General features: G+C 43.7%; 2 protein-coding genes and 1 long non-coding RNA gene across 6 annotated transcripts; 2 read left to right on the forward strand and 1 right to left on the reverse strand.

Annotated features, from left to right (window-relative positions):
* Nucleotides 1-614: 614 nt before the first annotated feature.
* On the forward strand, nt 615-7,293 carry stk36 (serine/threonine kinase 36 (fused homolog, Drosophila)). 2 transcript variants are annotated; one of them, XM_035626343.2, is made up of 20 exons: nt 615-754; nt 836-976; nt 1,417-1,494; nt 1,584-1,714; nt 1,784-2,033; nt 2,277-2,370; nt 2,501-2,688; nt 2,773-2,942; nt 3,033-3,138; nt 3,236-3,367; nt 3,469-3,630; nt 3,729-3,823; nt 3,937-4,000; nt 4,121-4,231; nt 4,352-4,426; nt 4,549-4,660; nt 4,756-4,882; nt 4,994-5,174; nt 5,407-6,339; nt 6,644-7,293. In XM_035626343.2, exons 1-20 carry the CDS (start codon nt 671-673, stop codon nt 6,737-6,739), a joined length of 3,330 nt encoding a protein of 1,109 aa, XP_035482236.2. In that variant the 5' UTR covers nt 615-670; the 3' UTR covers nt 6,740-7,293. The 2 variants fall into 2 exon arrangements, with proteins under 2 accessions (XP_035482236.2, XP_035482237.2); XM_035626344.2 differs by having other exon boundaries at nt 5,530-6,339.
* A 544-nt stretch (nt 7,294-7,837) lies between these two features.
* atf5a (activating transcription factor 5a) lies at nt 7,838-12,854 on the reverse strand. 2 transcript variants are annotated; one of them, XM_035626348.2, is made up of 4 exons: nt 12,505-12,854; nt 11,416-11,664; nt 9,895-11,083; nt 7,838-9,804 (listed from the first exon to the last, which is right to left on the reverse strand). In XM_035626348.2, exons 2-4 carry the CDS (start codon nt 11,555-11,557, stop codon nt 9,618-9,620), a joined length of 1,518 nt encoding a protein of 505 aa, XP_035482241.2. In that variant the 5' UTR covers nt 11,558-11,664; nt 12,505-12,854; the 3' UTR covers nt 7,838-9,617. The 2 variants fall into 2 exon arrangements, with proteins under 2 accessions (XP_035482241.2, XP_035482242.2); XM_035626349.2 differs by lacking the exon at nt 12,505-12,854 and adding an exon at nt 12,044-12,482.
* Nucleotides 12,855-13,230: 376 nt separating this feature from the next.
* Nucleotides 13,231-15,916, forward strand: LOC118301138. 2 transcript variants are annotated; one of them, XR_004790232.2, is made up of 2 exons: nt 13,231-13,635; nt 14,187-15,916. It is a non-coding gene; the product is annotated as an uncharacterized LOC118301138 (long non-coding RNA). The 2 variants fall into 2 exon arrangements; XR_004790231.2 differs by having other exon boundaries at nt 13,231-13,546.
* The last annotated feature ends 1,671 nt before the right edge of the window (nt 15,917-17,587 follow it).

Consider the following 17,587-nt stretch of genomic DNA (forward strand, 5'->3'; position numbering starts at 1 on the left):
AAGCAAACAAGTGCGTGCAGGCCATAGTGAGTATTGATTCAACCCAATAGTTTAGGGTTTGTTTTTGCATTACATTAATTAATTTATGATGCTACTATTACTTTGTCTGCAGCTGTCGGTGCAGTGTTATATTTATGAATATATTTTCATATTATTTTCCTCGAACAACCAGTATGTTATTGCTGCTGACAACCCAGAGGCCGCAGGGAGCCCGCCTGCTTTGTTTTCAGTTGCTAGGAACGCGACAGTGGTTGCTAGGCTAAGGACCTCTGCTTGCGGGCTGTCCGCAGAAAGGCCGGTTTAGACTTTTGTATGTTAATGTGGAAAAGAAATATCGGAATGTCTGTTCTTTGTTCAAACAAGCCGTTAAAAGGCCAACAACACAAACGCTGTCAATATACCTGTGGCAAGTGGAACTTTCCCCCACGTGTTGTTCTGCGTTTGTGAAGAGGCAGGTCGACGGACCTGCTCTACAGCGGCGATGTACTTGCTGTTGCCGTTGTAGAAAAAGTAGTGGCGCTACCGGCACACAGCTCGAAGCTAAGCTAACATTAGTACCAAGTTAGCCATCGGGCCAAACTTGTGAGTCGTCACATTCAAAGTTTGAAGGCAGTCTTCTGTCCCGACGCTGGAGGTGTAAGAAGTTCGGTGTGTGAAGTTCGTCGCCGACATGAACTCGTACCACGTGTTGCAGCTGGTGGGCGAGGGCTCGTACGGTCGAGTCTACAAGGGCAGGAAGAAATTCACGGGCCAGGTGAGTACAGATGTGGATGGAGCTTGAGTGTGGTCGCCTGTTGGCCAGTTGTCACCCACCGTGTGTTCCCACCTGTGTCAGGTGGTGGCGCTGAAGTTCATGCCGAAGGTGGGTCGCTCCGAGAAGGAGCTGCGGAGTCTGAAGAGGGAGATCGAGATCATGAGGGACCTGCAGCACCCGAACATTGTCCAGCTGTACGACAGCTTCGAGACTAAAACAGAGGTCGGTGTGTGTGTGTGTGTGTGTGTGAGTGAACTGCAGAGCTGCAACAGTTAATCGATTACTAAATTAATCACCAACTATTTTGATATTCGATTAATCGGTTCAAGTATTTTTTTCTTTTTTAAAGTCAAAATTCTCTGATTTCAGATTCTTATGTTCTGGTTGTTTTGCTCCTCTATGACCGTAAACTGAATATCTTTGGTGTTTGGACAAAAAAAAAACTTAATGACATTTTATTTACCAAACAACTAATCGATCAATCGAGAAAATAATCTACAGATTAATCGATTATGAAAAAAATCCAATCGTTAGTTGCAGCCCTAGTGCACTGTAATGATCTGTTTTAAAACACACAGTAGTGCATCTTACTCAGATTATTTGATCTACCAAACAAATTATCTTTCCATCTGTGTTCACGCTCCCATGACTGTTTCCAACAGGTCGTGGTTGTGACAGAGTATGCCGAGGGTCAGCTGTTCCACATTCTGGAGGACGAGGGGAGCTTGGTAGAAAGCCAGGTATTGACGGTGAACAGCAGTGCCACACGTTAGACTTGATCAAAGTTTCACGTGGTCATGTTTTGTTCCCTTCTTCCTTCCCTTCCCAGGTCCAGGAGATCGCCTGCCAGCTGGTCTCAGCCCTGTATTATTTACACTCCCATCGCATTCTTCACCGTGACATGAAACCACAAAATATACTGCTGGGGAAGAGTGGGGTGGTGAAACTGTGTGACTTTGGGTAGGTGCAATGTGTTGATCATTTTTGAAGATATAGTCGCTGGTATATATTAATCACGTATCCCTGCAGGTTTGCCAGGGCCATGAGCGTCTCGACCATGGTGCTGACCTCTATCAAGGGAACGCCGCTGTACATGTCTCCGGAGCTGGTGGAGGAGAAGCCGTACGACCACACTGCCGATCTCTGGTCTTTGGGCTGCATCCTCTACGAGCTCCACACAGGGGCGCCTCCGTTCTACACCAACTCCATCTTCCACCTGGTGCAGCTCATTGTGAGAGACCACGTGAAATGGCCAGACACAATGAGCGACACCTGCACGGTACTGTACTGCTACGGCTAAGTCCTACTGTATCATGTTTGGATCAAAGCCAACATTTATACCATATGAAAAAATTCAAAAAGGGCTATCCGATTAAACAAAGCCTTATTCCTTTTTTCAGCCAGGACATGCCTCTGGTATCCTCAGTGATAGCTATTGACCTTCTAAAGGGGACTATTAGTTTTGTTTTTTTAATGGGACAGATAATATTGCCTTAATGCTTATCTGATATTTCCCTTGCAGAGTTTCCTGAAAGGTTTGTTGACCAAAGACCCTGAGAAGCGGTTGTCGTGGCCAGACCTCCTCCACCATCCCTTTGTTGCTGATGGAGTTCTCGGTGAGGCTTTAAACTCTTTAATTTAGATAGAGCATCTCTAGATATGTATGATGCTGATCTTGGTTATTTTAGATAATGAACTAATCTATTGTAATGTAATGTATTTATTCCCTTTTTGGTGTTGGCACAGTTTTGTCAGACACAAATGTTTTCAGCCCTCTGACAGTCGCACCCAGCCCAGACATGATGGCGCTGAAACTTCAGCAAGTGGCAGCGAAGACAGTGCCGCCTGCTGGAGAGTGTATATTCCTCCGAAAGGCCAGAGAACAGAGGGACAACAGTCCCAGTGCAAAACTGGTCAATTGTGATGGTGCAAAAGTGAGCCACCAATTAATTTTTATTTCTTGAATTAGTTGCATGGAAAATTCGAGGAGGAGTTTTGAGATGTTTTGTGTGTTTTAGCCGAAGAAAAAGGACCCAGCGGCAAATGAAAGGGCCAACTCTGCAACACTCCCCAGAGCCAAGCCCCATCGCTCCAGTGATGGATCAGTTACCTCGGGTCACTCGATGGCGGCGGCTGCCGATCAAGTCCTCAACCCAAAGAGTCAAGCCTGCGTGAGATCAAAACAAAGGTATTTATGGAATGTAAGAATAAAGCTATGTCATATACAAGCAAAACGGGCTGAGGTGTGTGTTCACAGTTATGTGCATTTCCTCTGCAGGGGTCAGATCAGCAGAGACTATGAACAGGAATTCCCCTCTGTAGAGGTCGGCCCACAACTGCAGTGGAGAAGCAATGAGAACAAACAGGTCACACTGCACCAGCAGGTCAGCGTGTTTTTTTTTTTTTACAATGGCATTGACCATTTAGTAAAAGTGTATTTTTCTAATATATATTTATATATTTAATGTCTTGTTCTTTCAGGAAGTTGACAGTGAGGAGTACTGGGAAAAACTGGCCAAACAATCAGATCCAAGCAATCAGCAGAAAGAGCATTTAGACTACAATGCCATCATACCTCGACTTAAAGCCAAGATTCTGGCTTTTAAAGTTCAGGTAATTATGTTCAAATCTTCAACTGTGCATAAATCAACTCTTCTTCTGGAAGATTTTTTTTTAATTTTGTATGGTTTTTGTTGTTGATGTTGTTTGGTCAGATAAAAGGCGACACTGTTGAAGAATCGTGGGAGATTAACAAACCGCTGAAAGTTTTACGCAACCTGCTTCTGACCACTGACCTTGAGGAGTCAAACCGCATCGGGCGCGACCTTGGATTGCCCCATGCTCTCTTTGACCCGCTCCACGATACTGTAGAAAAGGTTGTACCACATTCATTCTATAATATGTTGTCATTACAATTGGGCATCATATAACAGTATTCCTGACTTTTTTCTTTGTGCGTTTCTTGCCTGCTCAGCGACCATGGAGTGTGTCAGCGCTCGGAGAAATGATTATAGCCCTCCTGATCTACTGGGATAAACATCCTGACTGGATGGAAGGAGGAGGACAGAGGTTTGTTGTTGTTGTTTTTTCTTCACTGAAACTGATTCTGTTCATTTGTTGAATACTGTCTGAGGACAGGTTACTGATGATCGTACATAACATCATCTGTTCTCCCACCGCAGCCTGGAGGAGTTCACCAAGCCCTTTGTCACAATTCTTAGTCGAGCAGAACTCCTTCCTGTGGCAGTAAGTACCCGCTGAAGTTATTTGAGAATAGCCGTCGACCGCATTCACCCTGTTTCACATATTGTACGTTGGGTAAAACAGTGAGCTACTGATATAGCCGTCTCTGATTCTCCTCTTCAGCCTTTGGCTGCCTCCGTTTTGTCTCTGTTTACACAAGAAGACATCCACGTCGAAGCCCATATGAACCATTTAACCTCCTTGCTGCAAAACCTGCTTTTGGACTCTCATGAGGTACCGAGTCTGTGACTTATGTAATCAATTTATGCTGCAACGATGTGACTTTTTTTTGTCAAAAGTTTAAAGTGATCCGCCGCTGTTTGAAGTGTCACCCTCTCCTCTTTTACCCGTCAGCCCCAGTTCTCTCTTCCCCCCGGCTGGGGGCTCTGTGATGGCCTCCTGTCTTTACTCCTACACACACTCTCTGAGGTCAGACCACACCTGTAATACATGCGATAAACAAAGTTTGACTGGATGAATCCCAGAGGTAGACCTTTCACTCTTTTCCTTTGTGCTTTTTCCTGTTGTTTTTCTTCTTTTTTTTTTGGCAGCATGAAAATAGCTCTGGACCTTCATGTTTAGATCCAGTTGTGTTTGTGGATTTGTGGAAAAAAATTGGTACTTCACTAGCAATGGCAGACACACACTTCTGTTCAGCAAATGGTAAATATATGCATCCAATGAACTGCAGCCTATTTGAAAGACACTTTTAGATGTTAAAATATGCTAATTTTGTCTTTTTAATTTTTTTTTATCAGGGCTGTTTTCCTTTCTGTCTATTGCATTGTTCGTCTTTACCAAGGATCCCTACACATGCATTCCTCTGTTTTCTGAGAGAGAATCGAAATGTGTGTCCACTCTTGGCCGGCTGCTGGGCACCAACTGGTCGGTATACAGACGTCCTAGTCAACATACTGTTTCATTTTGCACGACGATTGTTAGAGCGGCACAGCTTCTACGCCTGGAGCTGACAACAACCCCTGTTATACCCTACAGTGTTCATCTGTTTGCTGAAGGCGGTCCTGGGAGATTTGAGGAGGATCTGAGTCACGGCAGCTTGTCCACATTGAGCTGCCACTTGCTGTGCTTTCCCTTCGCCTTGGACCTGCCGTCACACACTGTGTCCACACTCCTCCAGTTGTATGACAGTTGTGGTATTGTCAAAAGCCTGCTGCAGGTTAGGGCCTTCCCCTGCTCTAATAAAGACATCGCTGACAAACATAATTCGCTGATGCAACACAGGATAACTCTTGCCCTCATTACACACACACACACACACACACACACACACACACACACACACTACTATACATCTTAATTTCTCTGTACTTTTTTGCGAGAGCTTTTTGTTGTCGGCTGTTTGATGTGACAGGTTGTCAGGGTGGTTTTGTTTTTCATGCTCTTTGCAGGTAATTCAAACTCTTCCTCCGCTTCTGCTCGAGCTGCCTCTCTCCCTGCTGAGCCGTCTGCTCCTGTGTGACCCCGAGCGCTCAGTTTCCTGCCTGAGAAAAGCCGCTTGTGTTTTTTTCCAGCCACCCGGGGACAGTGCGCTCGTTGCTTCCAAAGGCCAGACTCCACTTACCACGACTGCCAGCTCTCTGCTCGTCGACCTTCTGCAACTGGACGTGCTGTGGGACTCTGCAGTGGAGCTCCTCACTCTGTTGTCCCAGGTGGCCCGTTGTTCTGCTCGGCCTTCCTCCCTCCAGCTTTACCTGGAAGCCCCGGTGCTGCACCAGGGGCTGACTCATGCTCATGACAAGATCAGAGCCACCACATGCAGACTTTTGGGAAACCTGGATCCGTTCCGGCGTCCTACCCTGCAAGCTGACATTTTCAAAGGCATGATAGGCTGTCTTCATGATCCCTGTCTGTGTGTCCGGCGCATGGCCTGCAGGGCAGTTGGGAACTGGTTGGGATGTATTGCAGCAAGGGCAGGCTTTCAAATGGACAGGTGTAATGCAAACGGCAGTGACACCGCAGGGTGGGGCAAAGAGAAGGAACAAAGCAAGCACCAGTGTTCAGACGGTGAGACAGCAGGGGATCAGGCGGCTGTAACAGAGCAGGGAGTGGATGAGGAGGAGGGGGGCGGGTGGATGGAGGAAGCCCGGGGGACGGCGGCCACGCTGACGTCTCTGATCACTGACCCCGACGCCCTCGTACGTCGCCACTGTTGTGCCGCCCTGGGTAACCTGGTTAGTGTTGACGGCGCAGTGGCATTGTTGTCGGAGGAGGACGTGTCCCGCTCACTTCTGAGAGCTGCATGCACGGACCCCCACAATGCAGTGAGACGAGCTGCCATAGCAACCCTGTGCCTGCACAGCAAGCGGGACGCAATACGTCAGGTGATGAAACAAACAGGAGGGGACATGGGGAGACCATTTTTGTATTCGTCACAAATTTAATATAGGAAGTACAACACATCAACTATTAGAGTGCATTTATTTTCCATGGAAAAAAATTAACACTTGGTGTTTGACAGGATTTAAAAAAATATATTATCAATATTTCTTTGATCTTAGTAATTTCTTCCTAAAAATTACTGCTCCTAAAGGATTGCATCTTTTAAATATATTGCCTCGATCACTCGTACTTCTGTGCACGCGTCGGACACTTAACTTCCAATCAGTGACTTTCTCTTGTGTGCAGGTCCTCGTGTCCCTCTGTGCCAGAGAGAAACTTCTCCAGGCCTCACGACATGCTCCTCCACAGTGCAACTATCACCAGCTCATCGGACAACTGTGAGTTCGGTTCATGAGGAACGACGGCGGATTAAAATGCCAGGTGTAAAAAAATATTATATATATTCTCCCTGCTTACTTTATTGCAGCCTTCTCTTCCTTTCCTAAGCAGTGTGATGGAGGACGACAGATAATGATCATTTCTCCCTGTTTCTTTGTCTTGTCTGTCTTATTTTATTTTTATTTTTTTAAGGAAGAAGAGATATGTTTATGTACTCTCTTGATTCTTGCATTTTTTGGGTTATATATTCACGGTCGAATGTAGTAATTGTGAGTCGCTTTGGACAAAAGTGTCAACTAAATGAATGCAATGTAAAATGAGCAAACACAAACTGAACTTTTCCCAATGAAGGTCTTTGTTGGCTGTGTGTTTTGAACTTTAATTTGATTTAATGACGAGAGTTGGTCCAATTTCATGGGGAACATTTTTTATTGTAATCGGTTTTACACAGTAATGACGGTAGATTTTCTGATTAATCAGACAGGATTGTTTCTGCCATGTTGACTGATGGATAATATTCAATATAATATATTAATATGATTAAATCTTTATTGTTGCCTATGGGCCACTGATTTCGTTTTTTAGCTACGTTTTGTAATTTCTTTGTTGCATTTCACGTGTCCTTATCGGAGTGCAGGGTGTCGTGTGCAGTAGGTGTGGATATTAAAGTCATTTGCGGTGCTTTCGGATTTGTGGCCAAAATTATAAAAAATGTTTTTTATTATTCTAACTGTCGGGCCACTGCGCTTAAAACAAAAATAGACTTATTGGGTTGGTCGGACCAATTAGGTGCGTTTCAAATGCTAAGAATGTTGCAGCATGAGATGATAATTAAAAAACAATCCGTGCTATTGATAAAATAAGTGTTTCCATTCCTCAGTCGTGGTGGATGCGTCGAGGCCGCGGGCTCGGATCAGAAAGAGCGTCTGTCGGGTCCGTCGGGCCCTGGAGCTCTGAACTTTATACATTGCCGGGGAAAAAACAGGATTCGTGACATTTCAAAAGACAAAACATTCATCCTCATTTAGGTCTTTCTTCACAATCGTCCGTCGGTGCAGGATCAAATTATTTTCGGTCGTCTCGGAGAAAAACACAGAGGACTGGGTTTGGCATTTTATTTTGAAATGGAGAAAAGTTGGCGACACAAAGTAAATATGGATTTATGATTCAATTAAATAACATTGCAAACCCTTATGTGCTTTTTAGTACGCTGTCATCAGGCTTCACATTTGTTTTTGGTTTTTACAATCGCAGTTGATAGTACACCGCAGAGGGGGCAAACAATTTAAATAAATGTCCACAAATCCGCCAATATAATCAAAGATGTCTTAAATATGCATAGAACAAAATATCCTCAGTGTATAAGTATGTTCAACAGAAATTTTTAGAATAGCAACAAAATAACTGGAAAATAATTTAGACAGTATCCTTTTACAGCAAAAGCCTCAACAAATAATCTAATTCAATTTTTTTTTGAAAGTTAATTTCCCACAAAGAAAAGGCTAAAACACTCCACTCCCTGAATATACAAAAGTTGTTACAAATTAGTGCAGATCAGCCAGAGGCCTATAAAACGTATTGCCTTAACAAGCAGTTTAGAGAAAGAATCCCCGCCTTATTTCTGAAATCCTACATTTTCTATTCCAGAGAGAGAAGAAAGAGAGAGATACATTTATGGAAAAACATGCAGAAGGAGACTTTCAGTCACTACTAATATAGTTACAATATTTGTACATATGGAAACCCAATTATTTTCATAAGAAAAACCTGTATGTCTATGAAATGTCTATTGTGTAAGGACAGAAGAGCTGTTGTCTGTAATGTCCTGCCATGAATTATCGACTGGCATGTGTAAGATTGTAGGGTAAATTAATATCCTGAGCTGCAAGACAGATTCTACAATTTGCCGTATTTGCTCAAGAAATTACAAATTGCCACGATCACAATAAAATGTTTCCACCGTCAAAACTATACATTTTAAATGAGTTCTCTTTTGGTCACAGAATCTATATCATTTGGAAAATATTTGCAAACCCTGCAGGAAAAAGATCATTTTTCAGATTGGAAAACAATCTGACAATAAAACAATAAATACAGTAAAGTAACATTTCCAACAACAAAGAGTAAAATGAATTAGATGTTTGACCTTCACCAAAAAAGAAAAGGGAGATGAAGTATTACTTGCTCAAATCATACAAGTCCCATTAACAAAATAATATTCAGGGCTATATTAAACCTTGAGTCAATCAAATGCATTCGCTAAGGTTGACAGACAAAAAGTTTTTTTTTCCTCGTCTGAATGTCAGTGGTTCTTTCAGTCAATAACTTTATAATTTAATATTCATGTCAATTGAAATATCACTCGATGTTAAAGGGTGGCTAGAAATTATTTTAAGAAAAAATATTTGGTTTGAAAGATGTGTTCAAAATGAAAATGATGCAGTTGACACCAACAATGATGACTTCTGCTACTGAAGAGGGCGAAATAGTAATTGCAAATAAAAGTTTAAAATAACATTTAAAAAATATATATATGAAGTGCTATTGCTGACATCAATTCCAATTTAAGGCTATCAAAAATATTAAACCTGCATTATGAATAACATTACTTATTCAGGAAATAATCCTCAATTCGTAGATTCACTCGGTGCAAGACCTGTGAGAAATGATTGTCATTTTAAGCGTTGCTGTGCCACAGGGCAGGCTCAAGTGATTAGAGTGCGAAAGCAGTGGAAGCATTGTGTTGATTTTAAACGTAAAAAATAACTCACACTAGCGAAGCATGCATTTAATCCTCTCACCGTGACCAAAAAAACAGATTTAAAAAGCTCCATATTTTCCCTGTTACACCCTCTTTGAATGTACTCGTTGGCGCCTGGCGTTACGCTGTTGTGTCCTGCTTGAGCCTTTGGCTGCGGGCCTTGTAAACCTCGATCAGCAGGTCTTTGACGTACTGAATTTCACGTTCGACGGACTCTGCCTTATCCCGGAGCTCCCGGTTCCTCCCTTCGAGGCCGTGCAACTGCTCCTCCAAGGAATCTAGCTCCGCCCTCTTCCGCTGGCGATACCTGCTTTTAAGCAAAAGAATAAGATTGAATGGAGATTTTCTAGAAATTAAGTAAAAAGTAAAATTTTATCAAATAGAATCTGACACTTGCCTGTGAGCGGCAGTTTTGTTCTGGTCTCTCTTTTTCTGTTTGCGTTCACCGCCTTCGCCCGGAGTGAGGTCCAGGTCGTAGTCCGCATCACAGTGGTCGTCCGTCAGCCTGCATGCCTGCCTGTGCCCCGAGGACTCCAGGTCCAGACTCTCCCTTGCCATTAGAAGACACTCTGAGCCCTGATCCTCGAGGAAATTACAGTGTAAATCATGTTGCCCTATCCGTAGACTCTCTGTTTTGACCTGCTCTGTGACATTGCCTAAGAAGCTAGGATAGGCCTCAGGCTGCGGTGCTGTTGGGAGATAACAACTTTCGCCGCTCTCGGTTTTCCAACAAACGCCAGCTTTTGTCACCTCCACACTAGCTTTGATGCCGTTCAGCACTTCGTTGTTGCCGGCAACTCCGCTGACCTCCCTCATGCTGTACATCAGCAAATCCTCTTTCTTGTGCGGGCCATCAAGTGATCCACCAAAGCCAAATCCTCCACCAACAACCTTCGCACCGCCGACCACATCTTGACCGAAACAGCAGTTCTTCTCCTCTTTGGACAGAACGGCACATCGTCTCACCTTGACTGCGTCACCAAGACAGTAGTTTTTTCCTACCAGCTGCTCGTCCTCTCCACAGCCATAGTTACTTAAGAGGTTCACTGCTAAGTTACCTGAGTTGCTTCCTTTGGAACTCAACAAACTTTGATCGTAGCCTTCATTGAACCTCACACTCTCGGGGACTCTCTTCCTACCACACCCACTGGGGCGACTGCAGCTGTACGGGGCGTGTCTTGGGATTTTGGATTGCCCAATTGGCCCACCACAGATACTCAGCAGGTCCAGTTCTCCCGTTGCCAGGGTAACAAGCAGTGGGCTGGACTCTGGTTGGTTCGATGTTGAGTATGATGCATATGGCAGCTGACTGAACGGCTGAGGACCCGCCGGCAGTGGACCCCTGTCGCATTTTCCCAGCCTCTGCCCTTTTTCTGGCACTGGTTCAGACAGGAAGTAGTCTTCTAGTTGGGCGAGTTCCTCCTGCAGCAGGGAGGTCATGACCTCCAAGTCAGAGGGCACCTGGATATCATTGTGAAGGGGGGAGGGGGGAAGGGAGGCATTAGTTGAGGAGGGAGGGGAAGGGTGGTTTGGGAGGTACGAGGAGAAATCCACTTCTTCCGTCATCCAGTCAGTGAGACCATCACCTATTGACGAGGGTAAAAAAAATTGCAGTCGTTAAAAGCTGCGTGGCTGACGGAAAAAATCTCAGCTAAGGAAAATTGCGTCCATGCAAATATAAAAAATATCAATCATCCACGTAGCAGTCTTCTTAAAGCATAATCTGGTCGAATATAGTTAATGCAAAGCAAGATTTTTTTTTTTATGTTTTTTTCAAAATAAAGTTGTAAAATATCCGTCGCCTCTATCGGACGAGGCTAGTTTTTTTACTTACTGTTCGAGAAGGACGAATGTGCTGCAGTGCCGAGCCCACCTGAAATGGGGGAAAATATAAAAAAGCGTACTCACTGCGACTCACCAATTAAGTGCTGAGTCTCCTCTGACACCGCCCCCCTGCACCCCTGTGATTGGCTGTGGTTAGCCTGTGGGTGAGAGAGAGCGAGGGGGTCTGCCGGGCAGACACGAAGAGTCCTCCAAACAGGAGCTGACGCTGCTATCATGTTGTCTGCCGGTGCTTTGACTCAGTCCAACACCGAGCATGTGCTGAGAGCAAACGGGGTCTGACAGATGGGCCACAGAGAGCAGGGCTGGGTGGGCATAATGAAACCTGGAGAGGACAAACAGAGACAGTGTTCAGAGAAGAAAAAGTGGGCAGCTCAAAAAGATGCTGATGCTGATGGAATCAGGAGTGACTCTTGGCGACTTCCTCTTCACGATTCACTCTGTTTTGACGTGGATTCTATAGTGAAAAAAATCACCTGCAAGACTTCCTGTGAGAATCTTTTAAAATCTAAATAGGCAAATTTACAGCAAATATCAATGGTTAGAAATAGAACTGATAACACATTATTTTAAACAACAACCACAACAACACAGACTTGGCAGACTCGGTGGTACAGAAGAGAGAAGGAGAGCTGCCTCCTCTGGGCATTGAACTGCATGAAAGGAAAAATGCACTTGACATCCTCAAAACCCTTGGGACCTACACTGACACCGTCAAGGGCCCAACTGTTGATGAGAGAGTTCAGCTCCACTCTCTCTCTGAGTAATGAGACACACCCTGATCCTTAAATCGGATCAGTGCGGATCAGTTGCCTCCAATTACATGTTCCTTTCGAATTAATCACAATCTGTTTGATCACTTAAAAGTCGTGAGGCGGGTTAATGAGGTGGAGACACTGAAAGTGACAGCATGAGACGCTTTTAGTTCACAGGTCGCAGACATCATGACATCACTCTGATATTAATCCAAACACTTTGACGTCACAAACAGACAAACAACACGTGACAAATCCCCAAACATATAAACAAGACATGGCAAATTGTCTCGAAGACAAACAAAGAAATAAAAATAAAAATAAATTGTAGAGAAAACCATCCAAATAACGGACCCACTCCACGACGTGCAGACACACGCACACACAACGGACTGACAACTTGGACTTACTCCATTCTTGCGCGGGGAAGTGGAGAGCACTTGGGGGTGCGTTGCTAAAGCAAAGCACGACTTTGGTCTCCGGGTCCAACAGCTGACACGAGTTCAGAGAGCCATGTTCTCCCTTTTTCCTTTCTTCTTCTTTTTGTGTGTGTATATCTCGGAATATCCGGGGAGAGAGTGAGTTGTTGCTTTGTTGTGGTCGAACTGTAAACTGGAGGCGCCGCTTAATTGTGAGAAAGCATCAGTCCATTCACACCTAGCAACCGACTGCGTCACCGGGACGAGCCGCGCTGCTCGTCGCAGATCCCTCCGCCCCCTCTCCTCCCTCCCTCCGCGAAGGACGTCCCACCTGCTCCCTGCTGCAGGAACAAAGTTGGTTATAGTCACTCCTTCGTGTTTGTTTCTTAATAACTAATACGATGAGTTGTGATTTATTACGTTAGCGTTGTGATTTCCGCCAGGAAATGGCGACTTATTTCAACGTCGTTCGTTATTGACTACGAGGGAAGCATTAAAAAAACGTAAATAGAAGCTTATGTGACAACATGATGCTGTAGCGGCGGAATTACATTGTCGCGCAACAGTCGTTTACTTTCCACGGGAAGGGGGGAACTATGTTCTAGGAAATAGCACAGGAAAAAAACGTGAACATTTCGGTAGTAATCTGAGGAGTAGTCCGGTTACTGTGACGCGTTACACGTCGTCGTGTTTTCATCGTTGCCAAGGGCAGCGGGTTCGTTTGAGAGCTCGCGTCCTGAACCTAACGTCCGTTAACCTGCCGAGAGGCTCGGTTGTTTTTCCGTGAACCGTCAACTCAACTCAGACCAGCAGCTCACTTCACAGACTCTGCTTCTTTATTTAGGGTCCCGGCGTGGTGTTGTTCTGCGGGGGGACTATTTGATTCACGGCGCACTTTGTTGTTCAGCGGCGGCTCCGTTGCATCGCCGTTGCATCAGTGGTCTGCGCTCGCAGCGATTGGTCGAGCGGGCTCAGACTCCGCGCGCTGTCATTGGTCGGATCCCCGGTACACGTGAATTGTGATTGGTCGACGGTAGGCAAGGCAGAGCATCACTGTGTCTTATTTGTCTTCTTCTTCTTCTTCTTCTTCTTCCTGCAGTGCAGACTGTGCACATGTTCCAGGTAAACAAACCGGGCGTGGAGATAAGCGCTGCGGGTTTTTAACTGGTGTGAAAGATTTTCACATGTTGTGTTACAGATTAACAGAGTTGATTAATTTTCACTCAGCAGAGCAACAAGTGGGAATCAAGTCTTTGAAATGAATATCTCTGATGATTGAGCAACTAAATGGGCGTTAATATCATCAATTATTTTGCATTTAATTTAAGTTTTGATTGAAATGCTGCTCCATGATATCATCAGAGACATACAGTATTATTTGGTTATTACTTTAGTTTAATTATGTCATTCATTATTTTATTTTATGTTTTGACATATGTAGCCTACCTAACAACAACCCCAACAGGGCACTGTTTGATGAAATGACAGTGAGTCATTGAATGATGGAAGTTAAATGATGTCTATCTGTGTTGTTGACTGTTATCCTAATGTACTTTGTCAGTCTTTATTTCCACGATCAGAGAGACGTAGCTTGTAGATCCACATTCATTTACTGGTAATGTCTGTCAATAGCATTTATGTGAGGAGTAAAGCTTTTGTTTTTCTCTTTTCAGCAAATCCCGGAGCTGAGAGAATGTGCTGTTCTCCTGTTGCTATAGTAATAGCGGACACTGCCCCCTATTTTAGACTTGTTTTCTGGTTGCTGTTGCCATGGGATTTGCATATCTCTCTCTCTCTCTCTCTGTCTCTCTCTCTCTCTCTCTCTACCTACTGTTTTCCCTCCACCTCTCTGTCTCTCTCCGCGTCCCTCCCTGTCCGACCATTCCACCATCTCATTTGCTGAGTTGCATGTCTGTGACATTATCATTTTGCCAAAACCAATAGCCTTATTTCCAGTTGTGCTGAATTTGCATACTGATGGGACACTGTCCTCTAATAGATCTGTTCACTGGGCAGTATGTTTGTATGTTGAGTGAAAGTCGGGAACATCTAACTTAAATTGATTTGACGTACTACGTTCATCCAGAATGACTACAGAGGGGGTGTTTCCACTCAAGTGACACATGTCTTTTAAATAGTAATGTACAGTACCTCAGAGTCTGTGGATTAAATTGAGTCTGAGTGAAATCTTCCGTTATCTGCGTTAATCTGAGTCATTTAAAGGGACAGAGGAGCTGTTCAGCAAATTGCCCACTGTGTGATGGCTAAATATTGAGAGGTTAGTCGAAAGGCAACTTGATGCAATCCCGATAAATGTGCTCGTAATGGAGACCAGATTGAAACAGCAGTAGCTGTTGAAGTTGAAGGGTCTCCCAGGAAATCGCTGACTGCTCTCTCCATCTCCATTAATTGGTCCACAGAGGGCTTCCTGTGTGCGCATCATGAGAAGAGTCCAAGGTACTGCTCACGACAGAACCGCTGCATTTCCCTGTTGTCCCCACTGTCAGGTACAATTTCACTTTCATCATTTAGAAAAAGTTGTAAAATAAGTTCATTACAGAGCAAAAATACCTTTGATTCTCCCTCGTGCTATAGATAATCTAACACGTCTCTCATTTCCCAAGCTATTGGAACAACACAACCAAACTTAGTAAATGCTGAATTAAGTGAAGGACGTCAACTTTTGATCAAGCTGAATTTCAAATATATTTGAGGTGTTTATTATCAGGTTTTCTACAGAGACGAGACTGTCCATCAAATGATTCCCAAACTCATTGTGTGAATATTGTGTATGAGCCCAGAAGTCAGAAAAGTCAATGCTGCATGCCAAGTGCACGTATGGCACGTTAGTGAGGGTTGCACCATAATTTCATCATCATCATCATCTCCCTCAGAATTTATTGTCCTCAACTTTTGCCCCCCTTTGAACATATGAAGAAAACATGGAATTCGGTTACAGCCTGTGAATGGAAGCCTCTCGGAGGGGACTTCTGGATGTTTTCATGTGTGTCATTTGTTTCTGGCTGGAAAAGTGTTAATCAAGTCTCGCAAAACTCACAGGCACAATACAAATATTATATTTTTTATTAAATTCATTCATGTTTACACTGGGCTAACACCATTTGCACACAGCCATGACGGATCTGAATCAGTCAGCCACTTGGTCGTGTTTATTTTACCATTCCTCAAGGACGTCATGGTGAATTAGAGGTGTCTGACGTGAAGGACCACAGCGTCTTCTTTTGGGACGTCACAGCTTTTAGGAGACCACTCCTAACTAGCGCCTTCAGCCATCTTAAATGAAGGCACGCAAAGCCCAGTCTATAATTAGTATGACGATGTTAAAGTTTGTGATGGAAACAGATGTGTGAGTGGAGAATAAAAAATAGCAGAGTAAAAGCTATTTGAAGAATGATGATGTCAATTTTTTTCTCAAATTTACTGCTGGTGCCTCAAATTGTGCTTTTCATATTTTTTTTAGCTCCTCAAACAAACACGGCAAACAAGTCCCAGATGGTTTCTCGGTGTCATTCACAGCACTCAGACTGTGTCATGCTGCTCTGCAGAGCCATTCAAACCCCAGAGGCTCGACGTCTGTCACCTTTCAGTTTGACACATACTCATCAGTCCCCAAGCTCCGTGCTCATAACGCAGTTTATACACGATGCTCATCAGAACTTAACAGTGATTCAAATTTATTTCATGTTGACACTGAACTTTAAATTAAATTATATATAATTAAAATTAAAATTATGTTTAATGTTTTTACTAAATTAAATCGAATACATCAGTTTAAGTCAGGTAATTTAATACAGCAGAATTAAATGTACAAAGTGAGACATTTTCATTCCTCATCGTTCATCGGTTCATTTTCACATAACATTGTGGTAGTGTAGTTGTTGCTTTCATTCTTATGCACTTAACATTGATATAGTTTAGTTTTAAATTTGCTGAGGGCAAAGGTTAAGACGATGGCAGCAGTGTTTCCATAAGTGATCACGTAGTGGACAAGATATTTTAAAACGGAGCTATAGAATAACCAATTTTTTTCTGATATATTCACTTAATTTTATGTTATTGTTTAAAAAATATTTCATTGTCCGAAAATTGGGTGGTAGTAGTACTGAATACATACAGTATGACGCTCCCAGTTACATAAAATGTTCACACTGCAGTGAAATTGGTAAGCATTTCACTTTCATGGCCAGCAGTCAACGAAATAAAAAAAGAATACAATTCCACACTGGGCTGCAGCGGTGGTATTACGATCCACTGTATGTTTTTATTGGCCTCATTAGGTCAACGCTGACGCTTTTCCCCCCTCCGGATATTTTTCAGATATTGTTGTGCGTGCTGTGCGACGAAAAACATGTTTCCTTTATTATAATTTAATGATCTGTATGCCATGTGTACCCAATTCTGAATTAATGACTGTCATTTAACATTCCCTTAAAATAGAGGGAAGACGGTTATGTTCAAAGCGGTACTCACTAAGACTGGAACTTCCACTGGTGTATCAGATGCATTCAGATTTGTTTAGACGCTTTTATCTGCAGTGTGTCTGTGTGCGCACGTGTGTTTGAGGGCATGTTTGGGGTTGGTCAGGAACATTTTCTCTTTAATCTCCTTAATTACTCTGAACTCCAATGTGGATATGGAAATATATAAATCACAACTGTCTGTATAGTGAAATGGTGTGAAGGGTGTGGGAGTTACGAGTCTTTGACAGCTGATGTGATGAACTCGCCCTCCGAGCTGAGACACGTCTCCATTTCATCAGAGCGCTTGAGCTTGTTTCTTAGACGAGGTTAATATCTCCCATTAATACTGACAAAATCAGGTGAGACCTTCGCTAATTCACAGCCTTAACCAACGTACTCACGCTCTAAAGGCCCGGGGGGAAAGGCCAGTCTGCAGGTGTGAGTGTGAGGAGGGATCACCCTCGGCTCATTAATATTTCACCAACAATAAGGCTGGGTGTCACACACGCTCATCACCACAGTAATGAGCTCACGCTGATCTGTTTATCATGCAGCTGGGCGCACCGGCGACTCAAAGATACTGAATGAATGTG

This window comes from Scophthalmus maximus, chromosome 2 (genome assembly GCF_022379125.1).
Source record: "Scophthalmus maximus strain ysfricsl-2021 chromosome 2, ASM2237912v1, whole genome shotgun sequence".
Taxonomy (NCBI): Eukaryota; Metazoa; Chordata; class Actinopteri; order Pleuronectiformes; family Scophthalmidae; genus Scophthalmus; species Scophthalmus maximus.

What these genes read in the sequence shown, in the direction of transcription:
- stk36 (XM_035626343.2), top strand. Translation starts at nt 671, where the DNA reads ATGAACTCGTACCACGTGTTGCAGCTGGTGGGCGAGGGCTCGTACGGT. An exon ending in TGCGTGAGATCAAAACAAAG is followed by an intron (nt 2,943 to 3,032) that starts GTATTTATGGAA and finishes TTTCCTCTGCAG; the next exon opens with GGGTCAGATCAGCAGAGACT. An exon ending in CGGCTGCTGGGCACCAACTG is followed by an intron (nt 4,883 to 4,993) that starts GTCGGTATACAG and finishes TATACCCTACAG; the next exon opens with TGTTCATCTGTTTGCTGAAG.
- atf5a (XM_035626348.2), bottom strand. Translation starts at nt 11,557, where the DNA reads ATGATAGCAGCGTCAGCTCCTGTTTGGAGGACTCTTCGTGTCTGCCCG. An exon ending in GGAGACTCAGCACTTAATTG is followed by an intron (nt 11,084 to 11,415) that starts GTGAGTCGCAGT and finishes CCTCGTCAATAG; the next exon opens with GTGATGGTCTCACTGACTGG. An exon ending in AACAAAACTGCCGCTCACAG is followed by an intron (nt 9,805 to 9,894) that starts GCAAGTGTCAGA and finishes GCTTAAAAGCAG; the next exon opens with GTATCGCCAGCGGAAGAGGG.